Source organism: Amblyomma maculatum, chromosome 10 (genome assembly GCF_055883805.1).
Source record: "Amblyomma maculatum isolate TAMU_Amacu chromosome 10, ASM5588380v1, whole genome shotgun sequence".
Taxonomy (NCBI): Eukaryota; Metazoa; Arthropoda; class Arachnida; order Ixodida; family Ixodidae; genus Amblyomma; species Amblyomma maculatum.
Window position 1 is genome coordinate 164,897,896 of NC_139353.1, and position 27,595 is coordinate 164,925,490.

The 27,595-nt window shown below is 45.5% G+C and overlaps 1 protein-coding gene across 1 annotated transcript in view; it reads right to left on the reverse strand.

The window, feature by feature from the left end:
• LOC146177841 (galactosylceramide sulfotransferase-like) overlaps nt 1-27,595 on the reverse strand; it is a 247,093-nt gene that overhangs the window by 41,103 nt on the left and 178,395 nt on the right. Inside the window, exon 5 of the mRNA XM_084580609.1 lies at nt 636-932. Coding sequence (XP_084436735.1) covers nt 636-932 — 297 coding nt within the window. The remainder of the gene's footprint in view (nt 1-635; nt 933-27,595) is intronic.

The window sequence follows — 27,595 nt, forward strand, 5'->3', positions numbered from 1 at the left end:
CATAGATGGTGAGTATTGTAGCAAGAAATACGCATGCATAAGTCTTCATGCGAAGACTTATGCATGCGTGGTGTGTGCTGTTGTCTGTTGTTATCTGTTTTGGGAGCCAAGGCCCAGTCAGGCTTGCCGCCTTTTGCCTTGGCTTCCCCTTTCTTGTAAAAGAAAGAAAGAAAATAAACTCCAACTCCAACATGCACCCCATTCCCGAAGTGTTCAGTCGCGGATACCCCATGCAGAACCGATATCCTGATAGCATTACAGCTTGTCCGGGAGAAAATTCCGCGGTTATTCTTTTTACTAATTGCACTAGCTCTAAATTTTCGCAGACCTACAATGTGTTTCCTAGTGCATCATCATTCTCTGGTAATCATAATATATCGGTGATCTATCTTACAAAACAAGCTTTTGCTCCTCTTGCTTTGGTATGCAGTCTCTATCTTCTGTGATTTTTGTGGCTACGTTTTTTATTTTTTCTACTTTATTAAGCCGCGTAAATATGCAAGTTGTTCCTAACAAAACCTCTTCTTATGCTCAGAGGTGTGCAAGTTTCCTTTTTGTAATACCCGAATTCGTTTTCTGTCTTAAAGCTCTTAGGCTTGCAGCCTGTAGGCTGGCCTGTCATGAGGTCGACGCACCTTGCGAGCGTTGTGCTTGAAAACGACCACGTCATCCACGTCCCAGCACAGCAGGTGGCGCATCAGCACCAGAGATTCATTGATGCGCTCTGCCACCATGACCAGGTCGAAGGCGTCGTCCAGGCGCTCCACGAAGCGGCGCACTGCAGACGCGTTGCCGAAGAGCGCCGGCTCCAGGCCCAAGTCGAAGCTCATCTGATTGAGGCCCAATTTACTCCTAGTCCGCTCCCGAGACAGGCGCTCGGCAAGGGACGCACCCCCGGCACCCAGTTCCTCCAGGGTCAAGCGGGTCCTGGTCTGCGAGGTGCACGAGATTGCAGGAAATTAAGGGCGGCGCACAAAGTCTCAGCGCTGTGTCGTATAGACCATCGGCCAACAGTGCGATATATAACCACTAGCTCTGCTTGCATCACCGGCCAGCGACAGATCCTATATAGACCTAATGTTGTGTCCCAGTAGTTAATTCTCCCGTAATCTGGTTGAAACTGCTATGTTGCACAAACTATAGTCCTTGTCTTAGCAACAGACTGGGGGAAGCCTTAAATAATGCTAAAGATGTTACTCGTAACATTGCGATTCACTGCCGTGATTTTAATTGGCATCCGCTGCTCGAAGAGTGTCAAGTTGTAGCATACCACAAAGACACGATGACAGGCTAGATCAGTGAGGCTACAGAGATTGCGAAGCCAGGTCGGACATGCTTTAGAATTTAGCTCTCCATCCATCACCATATCAAAAAACGAACACGACTTTCTTGTGTCGTACAAGAATTAATTTTCTTTTGAATGATGGGTGTTTGTCTTTTATATATTTATTTATTTATTTATTTATTCATTTATTTATTTGAGGACGTACAAATCGCCCCACTGGGCATTAAAGTACGGGGGTATACAAAGGGAAAGGCAAAAGCACTGTGAACAGATGTACAGTACATTTGTACAAAAGACCCAGCAACAATTCGGCTAAGAACATTAACAAACACTTGGGAAATGCTGTGCAAATCATGAAAGGGTTAAAGTGCATATATAGCGAAAACATAGCCTGCAAAAGCTCTCTGTTGATAAAGATAGCAGTCAATAGCTTATATTGCATGGCACTGTGATGCATCAGTTAGTGCCCGTAATGTGTTTTAAGGGCGGCTGGAAAGCTGGTGTCATCTAATGGAACTATTGCGTTTGGAAGGCTGTTCCATTCACTTGTTGTGCGTGGGAAAAAAAGCTGATTTAAATACAGATTTCCGACAGGCAATTTGGCGTGTTTTACGGATATGGTCTCTTCTATGGGAAATGTATGTGGGTGGTTCAAGGTATGCATCATGGTCAATGCCAATTTTTTTGTTCATAATGGCGGTAAGAAGACTAATCTGAATAATAGTTTTTGCAGCGCATAGCCGGACAAGGACGAAGACGGAGGAGCACGTAAGACACACAGGCACTGAACTGCAACTTTATTTTGGTAATCAGCCAAACATGTCATATATATACTAGAGAGAAAACGTCCACAAGAGAGACAAAATCTAGACACGTGGCGAAAAAACCGGTGCAACAAAATCAACCACGAGTATAAAGATGTCAATAAGTCTAAATGCCTAACACACGATTAACATGAGAAAGCAACATAACACGACAATAGTGCCGTGGCAAAAGTGCGTGAAAAATCAACAACGAATTCCCAGTCCTTAAAAGCAACAATTGCTATAAAACGTGGATGCGCTGAAAACGTTTTTTGTATAAGAACTTGTTCAAAAACCGCAGATTTTAGCCATTATTGCTTGTTAAGGACTAGGAATTTGTTGTTGATTTTTCACGCACTTTTGCCACGGCACTATTGTCATGTTATGTTGCTTTCTCATGTTAATCGTGTGTTAGGCATTTAGATTTATTGACATCTTTATACTCGTGGTTGATTTTGTTGCACCCGTTTTTTCGCCACGTGTCTAGATTTTGTCCCTCTTGTGGGCGTTTTCTCTTTGGTATATATATGACATGGTTGGCTGATTATCAAAATAAAGTTGCAGTTCAGCGCCTGTGTGTCTTACGTGTTCCTCCGTCTTGGTCCTTGTCCGGCTACGCGCTGGAAAAACTATAGAAAAGCAACTAGCCCGAACGGCTTGTCCTCTTCTAATCTGAAGGTGGGACGGAATGCAGGGAATCCCATCCTAAATGCTTTTTCAACGCACTGGCACTGCTGCGACGATTATAAGTGTTTAAAATGAAACGTGCTGCATGATTCTGTATCGCTTCCAGTTTCTTGATAAGGATTTTAGTACCTGGATCCCACACTACCGTTGCATGTTTTAAAATTGAGCGCACGTTTGAGATATACAGAACTTCTTTCACGTCACTTGGTACGTTACGAAAATTTATTTTAATGAAGTTGAGTACTCGACAAGCCTTTATTGCCATGTAATGGACATGCTTGTTTCAGGTTAAATTATGAGAAAAATAAATAACAAACGCCTAGATACTTAACATTCCGATATGGGGCTATTTGATCTCTATTTAAATAGTAACTACTCGAGATTACCTTTTTTTGGATAAAACGAATATGGCCGCATTTTTTACGATTTAGAGTCATGTACAGCCCCATACTATGACCCGATTAAGATCTGTTTGTAGATTGTTTGTATCTTCCCTATTATTATATTTCTATACAATAATCAATTATCTGCATATAGTCTAATTTTAGAAGTCATACCCAGACCATAAAAATTAAAAAATGAGCGGTCCTAGCACAGAGCCCTGCTGTACGCCAGATGTAACCGAAACATATCGTGACTCAGCGCCGTTGATGATGACTTTTTCACTGCGGCCGTGAATGTAGCCTTTTACCCAGTGTAATATGTTGTAAGGCAAACCTAGGCAAGAAAGCTTAAACAGCCTCCTGAAAGCCCAGCAGTACGCAGTCAACCTGTTTACCACAATCTGGTTTATCAGTAGTAACCGCATGTAGTTAATCAGTGGCGCTTTGAATAAAACAATGAGTTGTTAGCTTTGTGTCTTGTCCTTTCCTCTCTCGTGCTTGTGCTGGTGCGCTGCCTTTTCCAAGAATGTCGTAATACTCGCCCATCACTATGCGCGATAGTATGTTTGTGAATTTTCACGTTTTATTTGCTTTCCTTGCCATTTTCAGGGGACATTAAAATAACTGCAGCCCGACCATTCCGAAAGCATATTTTCCGAGCTCGAGGAAAAACCCTACGTGCAAGACACGTTAATGTCTGGATTACAACATCTGGATCACAACACAACAAAACACAAAGACTGCCCAACTCAGCCAAGCGCAAGCATTATCTAAAGTCGAAGTAAGTTGCCCTTCCTGCTCCGAATTCTGATATAGACGCCCAGAAAACTTTAAACGTTGAACATACCTACAAGTATAACAAAATCGAAGCACATATGGATGATATGCTGAAAAGCGCGCTTTCCGTTGCAGTCTTATATTGCGTAATATTCCTGACAATAACTCCGTTCAAACGTATGCAGGCTCTGATGGAAGAGTCATTCACCCTTGCTACGCCGAAATGGACTTCTTCATCATACCTAATCTAATCGAACATCCTCAATAACTTAGGCCCAACTCAACCAAACGTAACATGGAGATTATAGTGAAATTTACTTCATACAAAACTGAACAAAGCATTCTTTAGATTGGTACAGTATTGGGGAAAACGTTTCCCTTCCGGTTGGGGAGGCTCAGAAACATCTCGTAGCCATAGCCAGATCGGTATACGACAAATTCTCCTTGCGCTTCAAAATATTGCTTATTGGTTCCGAGAGCTACACAATCGAAGAATCTTTGCAAACCGTAAAAAAAAAAAAAGTGAAATAGCAGCTACCTAACAATGTAAAACAACGAGCACGTTCATTATCAAATACTAAAGTCCGTAGTTCCAGTTCCAAACTTGATATGGTTTCCAATATTCTCATATTGTGCGCCGGCAACGTACGAATTTTGACAGAAATGTGCTAAGCAGTGATATTTGTAATACTAAACTCCTTACCGACTAACCTAATTATAGTGTTTTCCGCAAAACTCTTCTATACAGAAGGAGATAGAGGTACTGGTTGCAACCGCACCGCATCTATCATGCACAGCCATTAAATATTACGGGTTTATGCCATGCTTCACCAAAGCAAGTTGTAATAGGTTTTTGCTACGCAAGTACCATAACACTAGCACTCTCCTATTCAGAAATATTAATTTTCAGAGTACTGACTAGCATATTCCAACCGCTCCATGTAGTAGGCATGCCAATGAATTTATCGATGCTTGCCTTAATTTTAATATTGTAAAATGGCTATCCCAACCAACTCGTGTAACCAATGAATGCGCAAACATTCTCGATCTAAAATTAATTAATTATCCTGGATGCGCTCATTCCATCACCTATCTACCAGGTGGCAGCGACCACCAAGTCATACGTGCCGGCTTCACAATTGCGCGCACCAAATAAACAAACTATCTGACTTTACAATAAAGAGGGCTATTCTGAAATAAATAACACACTTCGTGGATTCTATCAGGTTATCAGTTTAATTTATATCAAAATGTATTCATGATGACTCGTACGAGTTGAAGAGCAAAACTGAAGATTTGGTCGACATGTTTATTCTGAAGATAAATATATGTTTTACTCCTCAAAAAACTTCTCACAGTTATTTAAAAGTATCGCAAATAACAAGAAGCGTATTTTTCGCTTGGCCAAGTGACGCTCAAGTCAATACGCCAAGAACAAATATTACGCAGTAGAGAAAGCATATTTACAAAGCGTTCGTGAAGCAAAAGCACACTTTATCCATCAGAGTTTTTAAATATGTTGACTACAAACCCCGTAGGTACTAACAAATACCATTTCCATCACCGAAGCACCGTTGGGTTGGGTTTCTTGAAATGCCATCTTCATCACGTTCCTCAAAATCTAAAGCTACTAGGATAAAAATAATTCGTCATCTTAACTAGTATTTGCATCCGCCATTTCCACCCATCATCAAGCTTATCTCAATAGTGCCTTCGAAACTCCGCTAATTCGTGCCAGTCATTTATTCATTCATCCTACGTTTATACGATATCAGCGTTTCCTCTTTAAAAGCAGCATCCGAATTATCGCCTGTATCGCTCTTTCGCCGCACTGCCAGCCTATATTTATTTGGCAAAACTGATTTAAACTGAATTATTTATAGGAAAAGAAAGGCACGGTAACTGTCTCACTTGTTTTCTGTGGACACCTCAACCGCGCCGTAAGGGTAGAGAGGAAGGTGGGAGTGAAAGTGGAAAGAGAGAAAGAGGAGCCGTAGTGGAGGGCTACGGGGTAATTTCGACCACCTGGGGATCTTTAACGTGCGCTGACATCGCACTATTTTCGCACCCCTTAGGATCCTCCCGCGTGCAGATCCCACAGCAACAGCCATCAGCTACGTTTCCCGTCCACTTTGACGGACCATCACGTCTTCAAATTTCACTTTTGTTCGTACAGCTGCACAATCGAACGGCATTCCAGGCAGCATACTTTATTGCGCAGTACCGACCTACTACAGGGTAAGAATAAAATCAAACAAAATAATAAAAAATGCAAACAACAAACCGTGTAATTTAAAAAAAGGCACCCTTCATGCAACTGAAACGGTGCTACATCAGTAAGCAGCATGAACAGCAAAATTAAACCATCCTAAATATGCACAATACTATGGAGATAAATGCATATATATTATTTTTTATTTCCTCCGCAATAAGATATGGAAACTATGCTGTCAGAAAGATCATTTCTTAACACCTCCTTGGGGCTAGTTGGTGCGCACCTAAATTGGGGAAAACATTGCGTCGATCCATGCAGACCCCATAAAAGGAAGACGAGACAGAAGCGCTTACTCACAATTAATTTTCTTGAACACGGAAAAAAATACATTGATTTATAGGAAGGGAAAAGCGCGGTAACTGTCTCATTTGCTCTCTGTGGACACCTACCCTGAGTGATTGACTTATAGGAAGGGAAAGGCGCCGTAACTGTCTCACGCTTTCTGTGACCACCTCAACCGCGCCGCAGGGAAGGAGGAAGATGGAGTGAAGGTGGAAAGAAAGAGGAGCCATAGTGGAGGGCTACGGAGTAATTTCGACCACCTGGGGAACTTTACCGTGCGCTGACATCGCACAGCACACGACGCCTCTTCGTTTCGCCTCCATCAGGTCAGGTTCGAATTCGGGTACTCCGGCTCAGTAGTCCGGCGTCTTACCACTGCATCACCCCGGACACCTCCCCTTATTTAAGGTGAAGCTTCAAGGGGAAAGAAGGGTGGAAAGGAAGAGAGAGAGAGAGCTGGAGAAAGACAACCATCAGGAACGCACAAGCAAGGAAGCAGGCAAACAAAACTGGAAATTCCTTTGGTTAACCCTGGAGGGAAGCGAAAGCTTCATGTGCACGGCTGCGCCAAAGCGCCAAATGAATGGCGCCTTAGGCGCGCTGTTGGGAGCGCTCATTGCCAAACTTGGGATAAACACAATGTGAGACATGCGTTTCACTTCATTCCATGTCTATTGATTCCTACGAAAACACTCCGATGGTGATGCCGGTTTTACCCATCATGTGACCTTGATAAATATTACGCCTTCCGCATCGTATAAACTAATTTAAAATTGAATTGTTGTTGGGGCTGTAGGAACAAGAAAAGAAAATGCACGGGCCTGCTACTGGCTCTGTAGCTGAGCAGCCGGAAGAGAAAATAAGAAAGAACAGGAAGAGGAAAAGGACGCGCGCCGCAAGAACAGCCGTCGTCCACCACCTAAGCGGTGGCTAGTGCAATGACGGCCTACAACAGATAAAAATTCGGTGGGCGGCTAGTCTCCACCGCAATTGGCGGTGACCTACCATCCCAACCCCGTAGGGCCAGGAACAGCCACCCTTCACCATCACACGTTCGCCTCCCCGACGTCTTGCACGTTAAAGATGCTCAGGTGGTCGAATTTTACTCCGAAGCCCTCCTATACGGCTCCTCTTTATCTCCACTTTCACTTCCGCCCGCCTCCCTTCGCTTACGACGCGGTTTAGGTGTCTACAGAAACACGTGTGACAGATGCTGCGGCTTGCCGTTCCTGTGAACCAATTATTATGCTTCGTTAAACCTTCATGTTGGGCTAGTTGGTAATTACTTGTAACGGTAAAAATACGGACACAAGAACACGAACCACAAGGAACACTCGTGTTCTTTGTGTCCGTGTTTTTACCGCTACAAAATGATTCCAACAATTATTATGCACTGACAGCACAACACACGTTTCGCCATTATCGAAACGAAGCCGGCCCCGCCGGGGTGGTGCAGTGGTAAGACGCCCGACTACTGTGCCGGAGTTCCTGGGTTCGAACCCGACCACGGCGGCTGCGTTTCGATGGAGGCGAAACGAAGAGGCGTCGTGTGCTGTGCGATGTCAGCGCACGTTAAAGATCCCCAGGTGGTCGAAATTACTCCGTAGCCCTCCACTACGGCTCCTCTTTCTCTCTTTCCACTTTCATTCCCACCTTCCTCCCTTCCCTTACGGCGCGGTTCGGGTGTCCACAGAGCAAGTGTGACAGTTACTGCGCCTTTCCCTTCCTGTGAACCAATTTAACTTATTTAAACGAAGCCGCCGTTGGTCGCGACCGGGTTGGATCTCGACCGTCGAGTGGCTCTCAGGACTAGTCTTTTTTAATTGTTTCACAAAAAGGTAAAGGCGCACTATCTATCACGCTTGTTTCTGTGGACACCTGTACCACGCCGTAGAGGGAGGGAGGAAGCTGGGAGTGAAAGTGGACAGAGAGAAAGAGGAGTCGTAGTGGAGGGCTAAGTAGTAATTTCGACCACCTGGGGATCTTTAACGTGCGCTGACATCGCACAGCACACGGACGCCTCTTCGTTTCGCCTCCATCGAAACGCAGCCGCTGAGGTCGGGTTCGAACCCGGGTAGTCCTCCGGCACAGTAGTCGGGCGTCTTACCACCCAGGCGGGGCAAGTCTCTGTTCTGTATGCGTGCATTTCAATGTGTAAGTAGCGTTTTGTGTGATTTTAAGGCGAATACCTCACACTGTCGTGGACAAAGTGTGTCCCGCTTTTGCGGCGCCTGTCACGTGGCGTTCTTTGGCGCGCATTCAAGAGTGGCATTGCAGTTGGCAGGAACGCTAAAAAAGACGACTTCTGGAGGAAAGGCGCAGTATCTGTCGCACTTTCTCCGACAAGTGTGCGTTTGGACGGTACGCCATTGCTCCTTTCGCGTGGAGTTCCTTGGCGCGCGTTCAAGTGTGGGATTGCAGATGGCAGGAACGCTAGTTTCACTTTTCACTACTTTGGCAGGGCTGGAGGTGGTAGAGGGTGGAAGTTCCTGGTCCTACGGGGCTGGGGCGGTAGGCCAACGCCGCTATCGGCGGGGGCTAGCCAGCCACTGATTTCTATCTGTTGCTGCACCTATCACCGCTTCGGTGGTGGTGGAGGATGGCTGTTGTTGCAGCGCGCGCCTTTCTCTCCCTCTTCTTTTTTCTTTTGTGTCTATTTTCTTTTCTGTCCGCACGAGACAGCGGAGGTGGCTCAGCTAAACAGCCAGTAGCAGGCCTGTGCATTTCTTTCTTCCAACAGCCATAACAACGAATTTCACTACTTTAGTCGCTAAGGTCTCTCGTAAACTTTTATTAATCTTGTTTTCATGAAATTATTTGTGTCGAGACCAGGCTATAAAGCAACGAAAGGCGGCTGAGTTTCGATGGGGTGAATGAGTGAGTGAGCAAACTTTATTATATGCTTGGGAATCTTTCTTTGCCTCGATCTTCAGCGGAGGCTGACGAGTGGTTGGCACCCCCCGTCCAGGGCTCCACTGGCCTTCGCCAGCTTGCGAGCTCTTGTGATCGATTGATTGATTGATAAACTATTTTGCGGGAAAATTGGGATTAGTGGTAGTGGGTTAGGATAGAGCAGTAGTCGGCAGTCCTTTGTCCAGGAGTCCGTTGTTCTCAACAGCGGCTCTGGCCCGCTGCACCAGCATGAGCTGATGCTGTGCGTCCGAGTCCGCTGGAATGTCCTCCCACTGCTGAGGACTAGGACTATCTATTTTAGGCATTATGGTTTGGTTTGGTTTGTGGGTTTAACGTCCCAAAGCAATTAATTGAGGCTATGAGAGACGCCGTAGTGGAGGACTCCGGAAAATTCGACCACCTGGGGTACCTTAACGTGAACGGACATCGCGCAGCACACGGGCGCCTTGCTTTTCGCCGCATGCGAAAAGCGGCCGCCGAGGCCGGGATTCGATCCCGCGCCCTTGGGAACAGTAGTCGAGCGCCGTTACCGCCTGCCCTACATCCCCATGTTGTGCGATATAGTGTAGTTGTGTCTCCGCACCAGACACATTCGTTTTTGTATTGTGTTGGCCGTATCTTGTGGTACAGGACTCTGATCGCGGTCCTGATCTTCATTTTGATGATGGCGTCCACGCCGTCTTCCTCGCCTTTGGTCATATTGAAGGTGGGTAGAGCAAGCGCCACTCTGCTAATGGCGAGGCTCAGGACCAGTTTGAGAGTGTCCGGCTGTATCATCCCCATCTTTCGTCTGGTCACCTGCGCTATCGTTCGGGAGACCTGCTTGGTCGATGTCTTAAGCAAAATTAGTGTATGCTAGTACATTTGATTCGAGTGGAGCCACATCTCCAGGATCCTCACGGTTGTCTTTTCGGACACTGGCTCTTTAGCCGGATCTCAAGCTTGTGGCCTTGGTCTAGGGGAACAGAGCGGTTGCCCTTCCCTCGCCAGAATCTGATCAGTTCTGATTTCCCTGATGGGCACTCCAAGCGCCTTTGCATTAGCTATTCTTATATGATAGATGCTGCTACTTGCAATTTCGCTTCCTTCTCTCCGAGTACTCCTGCGGTCGTCCAGGTGGTGACGTCATCTGCGTACATAGCGTGCTGTATGCCCTCTACCTTCTCGAGGCACCTTTCGAGACAGTCATTGCCATGTTGAAGAGCGTGGTCTAAATGATTTCTCCTTGAGGCGTCCCTTTTTTGGGCATCTGCCAACGTTCGCAGCTGCGAAACGAAGTAGCGTCCGTGTGCTGTGTGATGTCAGTGCACGCCAAAGATCCCCAGATGGTCGAAATTACTCCGCCGCTCTTCATTACGGCTCCTCTTTCTCTCTTTCAACTTTCACTCCTACCTTCTTCCCTTCCCTTACGGTTCAGGTGTCCTAAGAACAGGTGTGACAAGTATTGCAGCTTTCCTTTCCTCTAAACGAATTCAACCGCTCCTGGCATCCATTGCAATCGATTACGTGCGGAATCAAATGTGCCTACTTGTCTTTTAATTTGGATACATTTCGGGTATGGTTCCCCAAACATTCATTGACTCAGCGGCCAGTTTAGTCAACATAAATTTTTCCACACATGTAGGAATAGCGTAGCCCACATCAACTGAACACTTGTTTAATGGAGAGTCATTTTTTGTCCGCAAAGTCCCCTTCCTTGAGCTCCAGGTTTGGGGGCATAACTTTCCCAGCTTGTTAGGAGCCGAAAAAACGACACTCACGGCGTGCATGTTGGTCACGTTTCTACGTTGTGCGAAGTTTTATGTATATAAGGAACAGCCAGCGGCTTCTGTGTCTTCCGACGATCCTCGACGAGGGTGACTTTTCGAGTTCAATTCATGAGTTTTTCAAGGAGGGCCTCGCAAACTGCGATCATCATTAAACAGGGGAACCTAGCCGCCGAAAGCCGGTTCATCCGAGTTTGGAGCCAGCTTGCGATTGGTGCTAGCCTGATATCCTGAGAGAAGACAAAGAATTGCTCTTTTTACCGTTTTAGAGTGCATAGAGAGTGCATAGATATAAGGCAATAGTTTTTTTTATCAAGCTGATAATAGCCCCAGGAAATGTTTCTTTCAAGGAAGGTTAGTTTCAAATATAAAAACTGTAAAATATTAGTATCGGGTAGTTCATGGGTAAAATAGAGCCCAAGTTCATGTATGTCCGAAGCGATTAAAACGTCACCTACTAATCACTAAAAATTGTCCACATACCTAAAAACTTCTAAAACCAACCCACACGAAAAACTCTATACAAAAATTGATCAACCTTTGTTAAGAAGATGTCGCAAAGGAAACAGGCCACGCAAGACTGCACATCCCGTCGCGCTTCTAAAAGGCAGGATATCAAAACGAATAAAGGTAGAGCTTAAGTATAGCGGCAATAAAGCGGTATATTATCAACCTACAATCCTGAAGAATTCTTAAAGAACACGTCGCCGTTCGCTTCAATGCATTCCTTTAATGCCAACAAAAGCTGTTCTTAAGGAATAGAGTAAAACAAATCTTCCACATCTACCGAAAACCCAATGCCAATATCGTTGGTTCTGTGTAGGTACACTGCAACATCTGCCAAATTTTTTGTGAGGAAGAGGTTGTCCGAAACAAGTGACTAAAATGTTTTTTTTGTAAAATTCGCAGGCGTTCTTTTTTTTTACAAAGAACCGTCTCACTTACTATAGTTAGAAATGGTATTTCTGGCTTATGGGTCAGGGCTATAAATGAAGCATTTAAGCTATTACCTCTGCTCTTATTTATATCCCTGATAACAGTTTCCAGATTTAAAATTTTGCAAAAGGTTATTAATTTTTTCTTCACTCTGACAGCACTTTCATGACCTGAACAAACTAATTATTGACAGCCAAGCGCGCTGTCTGCTTGTACGTATCCTCAGGCACAAAACCAAATTCAGTCTCTGTCAGCGTTAACGTCTGTAATACCCTCTTTACACGGGCAGAGTTAACCACGGTTAGCGTAACTGCGGTTACGCGAAACCGTGGTTAGCCCATTTACACGGCAGACCAAACCACAGTTACTCCCCTAACCGTGGTTATCGCAAACCGAGTTTGGCGACCTCGGTTTGCGTCGTTAACCGAGGTTATGGCGGCGTCTGTTGACGGAGGCTGCTCGTCGGCACTCGAGTACGTGAAGTGTACGAGCGTGTCTGCTTCAGCAGTGTACTCGTTTGCCCGTATTGAATAGCCGGTGTCTACTGTGCCACCCGGAGTCTTCGGTTACGGCCTACAGCCAAGCGTCTGCGTACTGAAGCCCTGTCCTGTGTTTGCAGTATCGTTTGTGCGGCTTGGTGCTGAGCGCGGAACGTCAAAAAATGCGCGGTCTTAGCTTTGTAATGAAAGTGCACAAGTTCGCAACGCTTGCAGTGCGGGATGCTGCGAGCAGGCTGAGGTACGCTACACTTACCGCGGCGGTGAAGCGAGCGAGCGCGGCGAACTACGGCGGGGTGCGTAACCCCCTAGTCGTAGATAGGCCTAAATTATTTCTCTTCGAAGCCGCGGCGATCGGCGCTTTGGAACTGATCAACGCTGTCGAAATGGTGTACTCATGAAACATCCTTATTGTGAATCCTATTCTGTCGCCGTAAAATAACGATATGATAAACTTTGGCGATATATTAATCGCAGAGCTAGTATAAGCAGAACGGTGAGCAGCAATGTACCGGCGGCAGCTGTCTTGAATAGAAACTTGATAGTATCGCGGTTATCGGTCTTGCCAGCAATTTGCCCCTGGTCAGTGATCAGGAGTGATACAATTCTGATATTCGGCTCAGTATTCCAGATGCCAATAAATTTAGCACGCTTTGTTTCTGACGTCGGCGCTAGCGAACCGCCGTGTCGTTCGCGTACGGTCTGCGAAAGGAGGGGCCAACGCGGCGGTGTTTACGATGGTCGATAAGGTGCTGCCATCGTGCGGGGCTTCACCGCGTTGTTGACGCCTTGCCGGACGGCGCTCCGGAAACTACATCATAAATAAAAAATTTGTAAATGCTGCTTCGTTCCGCGTCGCTTAGGTTTTACTTTGTGGGCAATGGCGGCCGTAACCGAGAACGGCGGCGGGCTGTGTAAGCACAGCTAACCGCGATTGGCGGTTAACCGTGGTTAAGTTCGGTAACATCGGTTAAGCGTAACCGTGGTTAAGCGGGCCGTGTAAAGAGGGTATAAGGCCGTTCTGCTAAGGAAGGTAACAACATCATTCGAAATTCTATCATTCTGTGCACCTCCGCTGTTTGTTGAACTGTTGCGCAAAGCGTCCACGCCCTCTAGAAGGTAGCGGGGTTAGTGCTCTGCATCGTTTATTACAAGAGCCATTTTTCTGCTTTCAGCGATCAGCTCTTACGCCGGAACAACATGCTCCAAACTGTATTTTTGGTCATTTTTGAAGACGCTGCATTACTGTATGGCGTAGAGACGTCCCCCGGGACGGATACATTTCTCTTTTTATCTGGTCTCCTCTTCTCCCCCATTCATAATAGCAGATGGTTCAAGTTTCCTCTCCAATGAAGTTTTGTGAGTTGCGCAACTGTTTCTTTACAAAGGATAGCTTCCTAACGGTGAGCTAATTGGGGAGATCATGGTAGCACACCATGCACAATCAATATTGCAAGAGACGGACTTGTAGCTAAAGTTGTGAGCGTACTAATTTGCTCTTTTTTACATGTCCCCCCTGCGGTTTCACAGGGCCGAAGAGAGCACCTCTTCAGGAACGAGGCCCTTGCGCATTCAAAAGGTATACCGTATTGTCTGGCAGGTTGCGTCTACGATGTGCATCAAGAAATGGTCCGCATTTCGACAAGAAGGGGGAACAAAAAGTTTGGTTCGGAGGCGTTGCACATTACCAAGCTTGGCAGTAGGCGTGACAATATTATTCAACTGTTCGAAATTACATCTCTTCCCTAGTCTTCGCGAAAAGCAGGAAGCCATAACTGTTGTGGTGTCACAACAGTTTGCGCAGCATAAAGAGCCAGGATCCGCCGGTGAGATTTTACCGTTTCCCAGGAAAGCGGTATGAGAAGCATAGGAGCGAAATCTAGATATCTGCGGTCCACAGAATTAAGTGTGCTCTTTGCTGCAGTGTCAGTTTAATTCATATCGCTTAACAATATTAGCAATCACACTCATGCCCACATTATCATATTGATTCAAAGGCTGGCTTTATTAAACGAAACCTTGCATGCCCTACATAAAATCGACTCGCTCGCTGCTTTTCGGGCTTTAGAAGACAGCGCACTTTGACGGCAATAATAAATGAATTTTAAAGCTCCGCATGCAATTAGCAGCATTTAATGTGAGGTCATAAGTTCTAACACATTTCAAATTAGCCGCACAAGAACGCGAAACATAAAGCGGAGCGCTTCCGTCGTTTGTGTGCATCACTTCTCGTGTTTTTCGCTGTTCATTCCAACTCACTTGGCGACAGTTTTCGGCTGTAGTTAGTGGCCGTAATATGGCTGGCTTGGCCTTGAAAGTTCACAGACAAAATGGCCGCTTTTACAGAAACTATTGCAACCCATGCAGCTGCGATGGTTAGGAAATTTACAGTTTACTATTAAGGGCAATTAGTCCATATTTCTGAGCTGAAAAATAAATTTCACTAAATGGGCGTCTAGACAAGCCCACAAGTGTACACGTGGGGACAAAATTACAGCTGAGTGTTTACACCTGCGGGGTGTGTTCGTGCGTAATGTTTTTAGGAATTTAGTCTGGGGGATGAGACAGGCGTTAGTGCAGCACGTGCACACATGAAAGCGTGGGCTAGACTCGCAGTGAGCTAACCCGCGCTTGTATGCCCCGGAGCGAAATGTAGAAGCATGTATCAATTCAGAAAACGCATGCTCGAGAAGCAGCGAGCTAGGTCATTAGTCCACTTGCCGAGCATGCTCAACCTGATTCAGCATCGTGCGGAGAAACAAGAAGTTTCCCATTAGCAGTGCGAGTTTGTTTATAACGTCATAAATACTGAGCAATTGTGTACTGACCTCGAGATATACACTAGTGGAAAATCGCGCGCATCAGACTCACAAATGTGCATGTCTCCATGCAGATTGAGCTCTGTTACAGAGAAATGGCATCACAGGGACGTCACCATTCACACGCATAATGAATAACTTCAGTAAAGGTACCCTATACCCATTTCACACAGTGGAGGCTTCAACCTATGCTAATTTTGCAACAGTTAAGGTGCGACATCAAGGCTCTGCTTGCATTTCACACGCACTCTCAATATGCGGATGCATTAGTTCTTAAATAACAGCTTTTTTTGTGTTTTTCCAGCGATCCCAACTGGCAATTTTACATATATTTACTGACTGAAGAAGAAAGTCAGGCCTGAAAGGCGGCTCCTCAAGGCTCGAGCAGTTTCCGATGCTTTTTTGTTGTTGTTGTTGTTGTTGTGGTTCTTGTAGCGTGCCAGCCGCCGACTGGTTAGGCAGGCAAGCCACCGACTGCGTTAACCGCCGAAGCGCGCCGACAGTGGGAGCAGCTGCCGCTACTTTCCCTTCGGGAACTTCACACTTTTCGTTTCACACTCCTCTTACCAGCAGAGTAGCCGAAATCCGCGCTAGGAATACATCAGCTGTGATAAACACACGCACGAGGGCGAGGGGGAAGTTTGTCGTTTGACAGATGGCAGAGCCGTGGGGCGGCCCCACAACTGCTCCCACCGGCGAAGCGGCGGTCTCATCACTTTTGCTCACGACTGCACGTTGTAGGTGACGTTGTTGCGCCCCTATGACACACACTTGGCTTCCACAGAAACATTTTTGTATGACTTGTTCCACATTGTACAAGTCATACAAAAGTCATACAAGTCATACAAGTCATACAAGCAAAGAAACTATGCAAGAAATTGGACCTTGGGTCTGTGCTCAAAAATATTACTGATTGTAAAAAGGAGTTCCTTCAGGTTTTCTTCAGTGCAAAGACCCATAAAACTGATGTACCGTTCCGTGCTATTGTATCTGAGAATGGCACATGGCAAAAATCTGCGGCCCTTTGGTTACAAGAAAAACTAAAACTGCTTTCTGTTCAAGATCCCTTCCTTGTCCGTAACTCTGAGCAGGTGTTAGATTTTGTTAATTCACATGCAGATCAAGGCGTTTTTGCTTTCTCTGTTGATGTAAAAGACTTGTACTATTCCATTCCGCATGACGCTCTTCTATCCTGTATTGAAGATAGCATTGATCAGTATGGGCCGATTGCCTTTCAAAATGCTTGTGGTATTTCAGTGAATGGATTTTTAAACAATTACGATTTTACCTGACTTCGACTTTCATAATTTTGGGTGGAAAACCATACCTTCAGAAACAAGGCATCTGCATTGGGTCGTGCATAGCCCCCATCCTAAGCGATTTATTTTTAGCCCGGCTGGACAGGTTTTTTGCTGATACAGTAACTGATACCAATGTTATTAGGATTTTTAGATACGTTGACGGCACTGTACTTAACAGAAATGACGGTTCCTTCATGAATGACTCTTTTAATGTCCTTGCGCTGTTTCGTAACCATTTCAAACCTCTAGAATTAACATTTGAATTACCTGAAACAGGTGGTATTCAATTCCTAGATATTAACTTCATGCTTCATCATGATCGGACGTGCTGGATGTTTAAACCTCGTGGCGAAAAACCATTGTTACCTTTCAATTCATCGCACTCTAAACTTGTGAAACGTTCCATTGCTCGCCTTTCATTTGTTAATTCTCCGAAAAAATCTTGCCCGCACCTCATGCACGACAGTTTTTCACAACAGTGTAAGCGTCTAGAATGTGCCGGGTACCCTTCCCATCTTCTTGTGTCCGAAGGCGCTTTGAAGAAAGTATGCCAGAAAAAAGCGGATGTCAGCCAACAGGCCCCGTGTAAGAAAGAAAAAATTGCCGTCATCCCTTACATCCATAGGCTGTCCCATAATCTCAAAAAAGTTGCGCAGCGATCGGGAGTTAGAGTGGCCTTTTCGGCTCCGAATAAGTTGAGTCAGCTATGCACTAAAACTTCGTCAGAAGCCAAGAAGGTGATAGACTGCACAAAGAAACATAAAGAAAAATTTGTTAATTGCATCCAAAATGTAGTCTATCAAATGTCCCTATCCTGTGGCAAGCAATATATTGGTCAAACGGGCAGATGCCTCAATGATAGGCTTCGTGAGCATGGCCGGGATGTCAGTAAAAGGTGTGGTAAAGCTTTGTCGGCTAATTGCCGTGTTTGCAATTGTATTCCTCTCCTCAAAAAAAGTATGGCTTTTAACGTGCACAAAAACCTGTTAACGCGTGAAATAGTTGAAGCTGAATGGATTACTCTTTTGAAAGATGATTTATAAGTAACCCTTCTGTCGCGTTGTTGCCAAAGGAGATTGCGTATCTGGCTGATATGACTTGCTAGCGCATGTTCTTTTGGCGCATGTGATACGTGGTGGTATAAAACCATGTCTTCTTCCTTGATTAAACATTAGTTGGCAGTTAGCGCTGTATGTGTCTTCTTTCTCTGTCCTTGTCTTGGTGCGCTGCATTTTGTTCCCTTCGAAAATATCCTTCAAGTTTGCGTATTTTTTAACACGCGAACTTTAGCCGGCACTTTGCGGAATGAGGCACCTCAGCCGTCCGCCTCCCCCTTTATGAAATTCCCACTGAAGAAAGCGCCGCATGACCCACGTTAGGATCCTATGGGAGTCTGCGAATGCGTCTGGGTGAGTTTCGCAGGATCCGACGTATCAACCATACTGAACTTAATGTTTTGTTGCATACGGCTTTAATGTGTAAGCTCATGAATGATGTAGCGTAAATTGAACACTAAGGTACTTATAAGACGCATCCTTAGATATGAAACTTATTTATAGAGTAGTTTGTTCGGAATAACTTGATTGCGTGTATAATTCATGGATTCACAATTCATAGGTGTTCTGTCATGCCCGAAGAAAGACACGAACGCAGGCAGCCAGGAACGAAAGTGAAGCCTTGTTCACGGACACCTCGGCTTACATAGCCCTTATCAAGATGGTCCTGCTTCTTGGGCATGCGCCTAAACTGATATAAGATATCACATTCTTCCCTTCTTAGGGAAAACAAATGTCGTTTAATTTTTGCTGTGCTTCTTCCTGTAATCTTCTGTAGTGTATCTATCGGGCGGTTTTCGCGCACGAGTGCTTCGTCGGAGTAATGGTGCTGGTGACTGGTTGGCGGTAGGATTAGGCTCATCTGGTTCGAGGTTGGACCCGATCGTGTTAAGCTCCGCATTGCCTCCTCCTGCAACTGTTGGTGGGTCGGGTGGCGGTCTCTGTGACGCTTCACCGTCAGACTGGCTGTGCTCTGCTGCGGTTGCCCGAGTATGATCTCTTTGAAACGTTTGTGTTTGCACCTCGCTTCCAGGCCTTGGGAATCTAGAAAAGACCTCTTGAGAAGAGAGTTCTTGAAAAAGGCCTTTTGGAACCTCTGAGCCTTCCAGACTGATAGCTTTATTCCCTTGACGTGTTAACTGTGTCGCGTTGTTGGTGGCTTTATTCCACACCATAGTTTGTTTTCGTCGTAAGTGGTCAACGTGAGTGAACTGTAGTCGACCTTGAACCCTTATCATGCATGTGACTGCATGGACTGACAACTTATTCAATCCTACCTTCGTGCCATGACACAGGCTCAACTAGTGTGGTCTTCACGTATTCTTCATGGGCTATGGAGAAGAATTCCGCGGATCCTCTTCGGTCGTTGCGTTGTTCCGTGTCTCTTAGACGCTCAGCCATGTCCCCTGCAAAATTTGGTTTTAGAAGAGACAGTGTAATTCTGGGCAGACGCTTCAGGAAATGTTCAGCAGGTGTGCGCGAAGTCAACTAGTGTGGAGTGCTTCTATAGACAAACGAATTTGTTTAGATTTTCTTGTCATGTACTCTTCACACTGGCATCTGCATTGCTGAGAACCTGTTTTAGTTGAGCTTTCTTACTTTAACTTACCTGTCGCTCTGAAGCATCATTCGAAGCGGCATGACAAGGAGGAGTCCTTGTGTGTTTGATACCTCTTTTGCTCATGAAATCTCCAGAGTCCTCCCAAGTTAATTGTGGGCCATTGTCGGTAACGATATCTTCGGGGAAACCGTAGGCTGCGAACAATGTGTCCATCTTTCCCAGCGTTTTTGCCGTTGTCATTGATCTCATGGTGAATACTTCAATCCACTTAGAGTACGCGTCTACCAAAACTAGTACATTTACGCCGTCGTTACAGCATAGTCAACGGGAGTCCCAAACTCTAATTGGATACCTCCAGGGTTGCGGAGGCCCTGCTGACTTTGCTGGACGGGTACCTTGACAAACTTCACAATTCCGAACAGAGTCTTCTATGTTTTTGTCGAGGAAGGCCACCAGACGTACACCCTCGCCAGCATCTTCTTGCGAGTCATGCCCAGGTGAGCTTCATGTAGCAACGAGAGCCCATGCGGCTGCAAGGTTTCTGGTACAATAAACCGATTGCTCAAAGTTAAGCATCCCTGTTCTGCGGACAGTTCATCTCTGCGCAAGAAAAACGGTCGCAGTGCTTCAGAGCAATGCTCTGGCCATCCCGAAAGAACGTGGCTTAAGACGCGTGTTAGTAAGTAGTCTTGCTTCGTTTCCGGAGCGACGTCTTTAGCTGTGAGCAGGGTTGCATCAAAAACAGCAAAGCTCTCCGGCTCATCGTTGCTTAAAGCGGTCGACAGCGGTAGTTGTGATACTGTGTCAGCGCCTTCCATTTTCTTGCCGTTCCGAAACTTGAGATCATACGATACGCTCTTAAGGACAGCGTCCGTGCAGCTGCTAAATATGGCAGTGGCTTGTCACACCCAGTAAGTGCGATAAGCGGCTAATGGTCTGGGTAAAGAGCGAACTTGCGCCCATACAAGTAACGACGAAACCGCCGCAAGCCAAATACGGGCGCGAGCGCTTCCTTTTCACCTTGAGCATAGTTTAGTTCGCTGCTTGTTAAAGTGCGTGAAGGGAATGTGATAGGCCACTCAGTTCCGTCTGGCTTTTCATGGAAAATTACAGCTCTTAAGCCGTGCACAGACGAATCGAAACTAAGCCTGATCGGCTTTGCAACGTCGTAGAGGGCTAGTGCTTCGCTGTTCATAACCATTGTCTCAGTTGTTTCGAATGCCTTCTTGACTGCTCTGTCCATTTCCACTTATGATCTTTTCAAAGACGCTCATAAAGAAGCGCGACCACAGTTGCCAGATTTTGCAAAAACTTGCCATAGACGTTTAGAAGACCAAAGTAGGCTTCAGTTCTATGATGTTACTAGGTTCTTGGGCATCCCGTACTGCTTTTATATTTCTAGCGGTGGGATAAATTCCCTCCTTCGAGACCTTCTTCCCTAGATAGACAACTCAACCGCGAAAAAACTTGCACTTTTCCCCTTTTTGCGTGATGTGATCGCTTAATGTCTTCAGGACTTTAGCGTTAGTGTTCTAGCTGTCTTTTGAGCTGCTGCCTGTGATAATGAGGTCGTCTTTGTAGGATCCGACGTTAAGAATTCCTTCCAAAACTTTGTTCATCATGGCTTGAAACAAGGCTGGTGCGCTGGCAATTCCAAATGGTAGCTTTTGGAATTCGTTTACCAAGATACTTTGTTGGGCGAGTCGGTAAACATTCATTGTTAATTTAAACAGAGCGAACAGAAAGACACAGGATAAGGTAAAAAGAAGCTACAGTACAAGCGCTAACTCAAAGCTCAGCCTAAGCCTTTACTCCATTGCCCAGATAAAAAGAAATATGACGAAAACAAAGTAATCACATGAAACAACCCCTGGGTTCACCTGCTGCACAAAAAGTCACTCAGAAAAAAAAATGTTTGCTTGAAAGATCAAGAGAAATCTTGCTGACACACTTATTGTCAGTTGAAAAAAACAATATGCTTCAGCTATCTCTCTCGTCAATGTTTCCTTGTGGCGATACAAAATCCTAACCTGGTCAAACATGCGAGTGCATTTCTTCTTCTCCTTTTTCATTGTTTCACAGGAATGGCAATGTGAGAACAAAAAAATTTTGTCCTTGCCACTTTTTAAGTTGTTCCGGTGTTCCAGTATTCTCTTGTTAATACAGCGTCCTATTTGTCCTATATAACAGGCTCCACATCAGAGTGGAAACATGTACACAACACTACTCTTGCATCTGAAAATTGGGTCTCTATGTTTCGCCCCACATTCTTGCTTAATTCTTCGAATCTCTTTTCCTTTGAACAGCCGGGCAAATTCTCTTTATCTTGAGCGAAATCAGCACCATACCTCTTCCCAACATTTTTGAGGCCATGTGAAATTCTGTGCACATACGGTACCACCGCAACCTTCCTGTTCTTCTCAACCATGCTGGGCAGAGATTTCTGTCTGAGCGTTCTTTTAAGGCTTTTCAGTAACCGGCAACTGGCTTCTTTAATAACATACTCCCGATAACCGGCCTTTGAAATTCTTGTCAATTGTCTTTCAAAACTGTTACCCATGTCGTGGTGGCAAGATTTCTTCAACGCATTTTACAAGCATGTGTTGATCATCCCATTCTTCACTAATTTCGAATGCCCCGAATTGGAACTTAGAAAGGGCTTCACTGATATCGGGTTGTGTTCCCAGCAAACATGATCCTCACTGAACTGAATCACTAAATCCAAAACCTGTAACCGATCGTCAACTGGTTCTTCAACAGTAAATTCCAGCCCAGACCCAACTGAGTAAGAACATCAATAATGTCCATCATTCGTTGATTGAATGCTTCACGATCTGTGAATACTAAAACGTCATTCACGTACCTGAAGGTGGAATGATGTAGGCTCCTCAAGTTATCCTTCAAGTCTCTGTCCACGTACATTAAGAAGATGTCACTCAAGACAGGTGGCAACACTTGACCCAATGCATACTTCGGCCTTCTGCGTATACAGCTTGTCCTTCCAGCCTATGAAGGTGGACGGCAGGTAGAACCTCAAAAGTTTGATTAAACTTCCAACATTTACACCTGAGGCGTCAATGAAGTCACATTCAGTATTGTCTTCAGTAATGCACATTTCAACACGCTTAAGGAGGCTGTCATGGGGGAGGCTATAATATAAATCCTTGACATGCATGCTGATGCCAACAATCTTTCTTGGGTTGCGTTCTTTGAGGAATTCAACAAGGGGCTTCAGAGTTGGGTAGCCTTAGGGGTTCTGATAAAGTAAACGAGGAAAGGTGTTTCTGCAAATATTTAGAGACCAGGTGCTGCACGTGCTCTTCTCAGACACGATGGTTCTGAACGGAACATCTCGTTTATGGGTTTTTGCCTAGAAGAATATTTCCAAATGTAATTGCTTGCATTGTTTCACCTGTTCACGTATCCGTTCTAGCCCAAGATCACCAAGTAGAGCCACAGCACTCTCGTTTACCATGGTCGCTTTCGTAGGGAACCTTTTAAAATTCTTCTCAACAGCTGCCTCCGCTTTTTCTTGAAACTGATTCTTAGAAAAATTAGTAAAATACCCTTATTTATATGATAGTATAACTTTGAGGTATTTCAAGGCCATCCATTTTGGAAATATAGTTAATAGAGCTCGGTTTCTCCTTTATTCCTTCGTTTGTGCGACCTAACACTTCCAAGCACTCATGGATGCACCGCGACCTATCAGAATCTTGAACTCTATTTTCAATACATCATGACATGAACCCCTGTTCAGCCTCATCAACTCTAGGATCAAACGCATGCTTAGCACCCAGCTTCAGCATCTTATCAATATCTTGAGGTATTCCTTCATCTGCGAAATTCGATACCTAGCCTGAAGAGGATTTGCCCGGCTATTCAAAGGGAAAGAGAATCGAAGAAGCAAAAATGTGGGGGGAAACATAGAGACCTATTTGTTAAATGCAAGACTAGTGTTGTCTACAGGTTTCCACTCTCATGTGGAGCCTGTTATATAGGACAAACAGGACGCTGTATTAACAAGAGAATACCGAAACACCGGAACAACTTGGAAAGTGGCAAGGACTAAACCTTTCTGGTCTCACATTTCCATTCCTGTGAAACAACGAAGGAGAAGGAATGTACTCCCATGTTTAACCAGGTTAGGATTTTGTATCGCCACATAGAAAAGTTGAAGAGAGAGATAGTTTAAGCATATTTTATTTCAAAGGACAATACGTGTGTCAGCAAGACTTCTCTTGCTCTTTCAAGGAAAGAGATTTCTTTTTTGAGTGACATTTGTGTAGCAGGTGAACCCAGAGATTATTTCACGTGACTACTTCGTTTTCGTCATATTTGTTATTATCTGGGCCTTGGGGTAATGGCTTAGGCTGAGTTATCAGTCAGCGCTTGTACTGTGGCTTCTTTTTGCCTTGTCCTGTGTCTTCCTGTTCACGCTGTTTAGATTTCGTACAGCCCTTGATGCGTATTTATCATGAGCAGTGGTTTAAACTCTTCCGCGAGAGGAACTTGCTGTTATGCAGAGGACAAACTCAGCATACAAAATACTTTACCACCAGCTAGCATCAAGTACAGATCCTCAGGAAGTGGTAGCAGTTAACATTCCGTCTTGAGTACTTGATTTATTGTTACCTTGTGGTCTCCGCAAATTCTTATTCCACCACAGCTCTTTGGAATCGGTAAACTTTGATTATAGCCCACTTGATCGTTGTTACTTTCACTAGAATGCTATGATTTTCCAGTTTCGAAGTTTTTCGGTGACTGCATCTTTAGTAGAGAAAGGCATAGATTTGGTTTTGCAGAACGTAGGCGTGCAGTGGGGATCAATGGCTATTTTGGCTTCCAAATTGCGAGCTGTACTCGATGTAGGACGTAAAACTTCCGGACATTTCTCGCATAAGAACTTGACATTAATGTTTTCTGTTACACTGCTGATGGTTTTTTAGTTAAGCTGCAACCTGTCAAACCAATCCCGGCCTAGAAGGGTAGGCATATCCCTGCCTTGGTCCTCTACTATATATAATGCAAAATCAGTTCTATATCCGTTATACTCCATGATTAGAATTGCCCTTTCTCTCAGTTTTACAGGCTCTAACGATGGCTATAACAATGAAGTTTACCACACTACAGTTTCCGCCCGGGTATGGAAGGAGCCATCCTATTGACTTATAGAGCGAATGGAAAGACGGATCGTAATAGGCCTTGATTCGATTCACAAGAACTGTTTCGCGTCCACGCCGACGCAAGCCCGCAGAGGGCGTAACGGGCTCAAATACGTAGTTGACAAGAGATATATGATTTTAGTTAGGGTTGGAGATTTACATGTTGAGGCACTGATCGAAACGGGAAAGAGCAGATGAAAAACCAATGACGTCGATGTTACCGGCAGTAAGGCTGGGTGCAGCTGGAGCAAGGGTTACTTCTACGAGAGTCAAAAAGCGGCCACAATTCAATATGAGCACGCACGCAGTCAATGATCGCGTGCAGCTTAGACAAAACCTCCCAGCCGAGGAATTTTTCATGACAAGAGTGAGCGAGAACGATGAATTAAATAGTGTAGTAAAGGCCTAGTATGAAGAGCCATTTTTCGTTCCATAGCCAACAACCCAGAGGGCTATGGAACGAAAAATGGTAGGGGCAACATTAAGAGATAGAAAGCGTGCAGAGTGGGTCAGAGAAATAACTCAAGTTACCGACATTCTAGTAGAAATTAAGAAGAAATGGACATGGGCAGGACATGTAGTGCGAAGAGAGAATAACCGATGGTCGCTGAGGGTAACAAACTAGATTCCAAGGGAAGGAAGCGTAGCAGGGGGCGGCAGAAAGTTAGGTGGCGGATGAGATTAAGAAGTTCGCAGGGGTCAAGTGGATGCAGCTAGCACAGAACAGGGTTAAGTGGAGAAATATGGGAGAGGCCTTCGCCCTGCAGTGGGTATAATCAGGCTGATGATGATGATGATGAAGAGCCGTGCGGCACGTGCAGCAATGGGTCGAATCAGTTCGGCGCTGGCGGTTCTCAATGAAATATCCTAGAGCGGCGTCGCCACTTTCTTAATATTGCGGCACAGGTTGCGGCTAACCACGGGCGCCACAGCACTAGTGTCAACAAGCGCATCAGCATCATCTTCGTCAGCCTTACTATGTATCAACCTGATTATGAATTTTATGCAAAAAGAACTTTACAATATATACAGCAAGGTTAGGGTACTCATGGATCTGGCTAGCTCAGACTAGCCGAAGATGAGTTAAGCTATACCACAGAACCCTCGATTGGGACCTGGATGCCTCGGAGTCCAGCTCAATTTTGAATAATAGCTAATTGCCGCAAGCATCACCCCGATTGGTCGCTTGCTGCTTACGGATCCTCCCGACGTTTCCAGAGCATCAACTCTTTCCCGGGACACATATTCAAACAAGGAGTAACAAAAGCCAAAACATGCAAATGACAGTGACCCGAGCAGCCACATTAGGGTGCTGTATCCTGGTCTCAGCCCCACGACCTTAAGTTGTACACAGAGAGACCTTAACTTGCCTTACAGAGAGAGAGAACAAACAACCAAATACCTGACCCTTTCAACTCTTCCCTTTGTAAATCAGTGTCGCCTACGCATTGGCACAGTGCACCTGGTCACCCCAACGCTACGGTTGAGAGCAGTCGTTTCGCCGTATACGATAAGTGAACGTCAGCGGCCTTCATCCTTGCTTTGTTGCTGAAATGACCCCCTACAAGCAGGATCTCCCTTTTGCCATAGGGGGCTTTTCTGTTGAAACTTCATTTACCAGTCGTTAGACACTGTTCGTCTGTCATTACAACAGCCTCCGTAGATGCTGCCCACCTAGCACTGCGCGAATGCCTCACTGTCGACCAGCACCTTTGTCCTGCGCGCACACAAGCAATGCTGACGCTTGGCTGTACCCACCGCGTTTCCACGTACCAACACGGACCCTTACAGGTGCAGTGCAAGATCCTATGCCAATGCCACTTTTTTGTGAGCACCCTCTCGAGCCGAATTTTGCAACCAATTAAACAAGGTATTTTTCCAGCAATTGTAGAAAACTTGAGACCCTAATAAAACACTCGAGGATACTGCCCCAAACTCTTCCACGGTAGTTAAGGCTTCCGCGACCGGAATACCGAAGAAAATAGTTTTAACGTCAACAGACACGCAAGAAACCAGGGGGGCCTTCTTTCATAAATGCAATGACGTCCTCGGAGCTTTAGATCTTAAATGTGTCATCCAGTTGCAATCTTGAAAGATGCTCTTGTAAAATGCGTGCAACACATCTCTGCCAAGTGTCGCTGTCATCTATTTTATGGTTCGGAACGGATTCCCTTGTGAGGCTTAACCGTTAACATTAGTGTCAGGCTCAGATGTTTACATTTGTTGATGTGTTCCGCAAGTTGTCCCAGGTGTAGACCTGCACAAAGTTCGGCCGCTTGGTTCCTTATTCGCTTCAGATGACTTTTTTTTTTTCGAAGAGTTTGCCACAAGGCATAAGTTGAGAAAGGGGGAATGGGATGCAGGAGATAGAAAGTTAAAAGAAGGAGTGCAGTCCAGTTGTGCTTATGAATTCGAGAAGGTTGGCAGTATAGCGATTGTCCATTGTCCATTTGTCATAATCACTATCGCGATTCCACCGCAGGCCCACCTTCATGATTATCCGTTGCCTGATGTGCGTTGTTGATGGACATGTCCACAACAAGTGGCGCACATCGCAGACGTCAGGTGGAGTGTCACAGTGAGGGCACCTGTCAGTCACTGGTAGGTCTTTTTCCCGCCATCGATGTCGAACAGATGGGGTCAGAGCCGCCCCTGCCCGGATCCGGCGCACTGTCACCTCCTCCTGCCGAGTAAGACTACGGGGGAGAGGGTGCGAACACGGAGGAATGAGAGCGCGTGTTCGGTGGCGCAGAACTTGCGAATCGGAAACGTGGGACAGGAACGGATCTGGGGGAAGAGGGGAAGGTGGTGGATCGTCTGATGTGTTTATATGCGTCATAGCATCTGCTTGTATGTTATGTGGATCGCGAGCATGGCCGCGAATCCAGTGTATGCGAATAGGACATGGGTACTTTGAACATAGCAAATGTATGGACTGTGTTATTTGGAATGTGCGTCGAACGGCCTTAAGCTGTTTAAGGGCAGTGAGAGAGTCTGTGTAAAGATGAACTGCATTGAATGTAGGAACTGGTGGGAGGGAATGTATAGCATTGTAAATTGCTTGGAGTTCCAGTGCCAGAGGGGTGCACG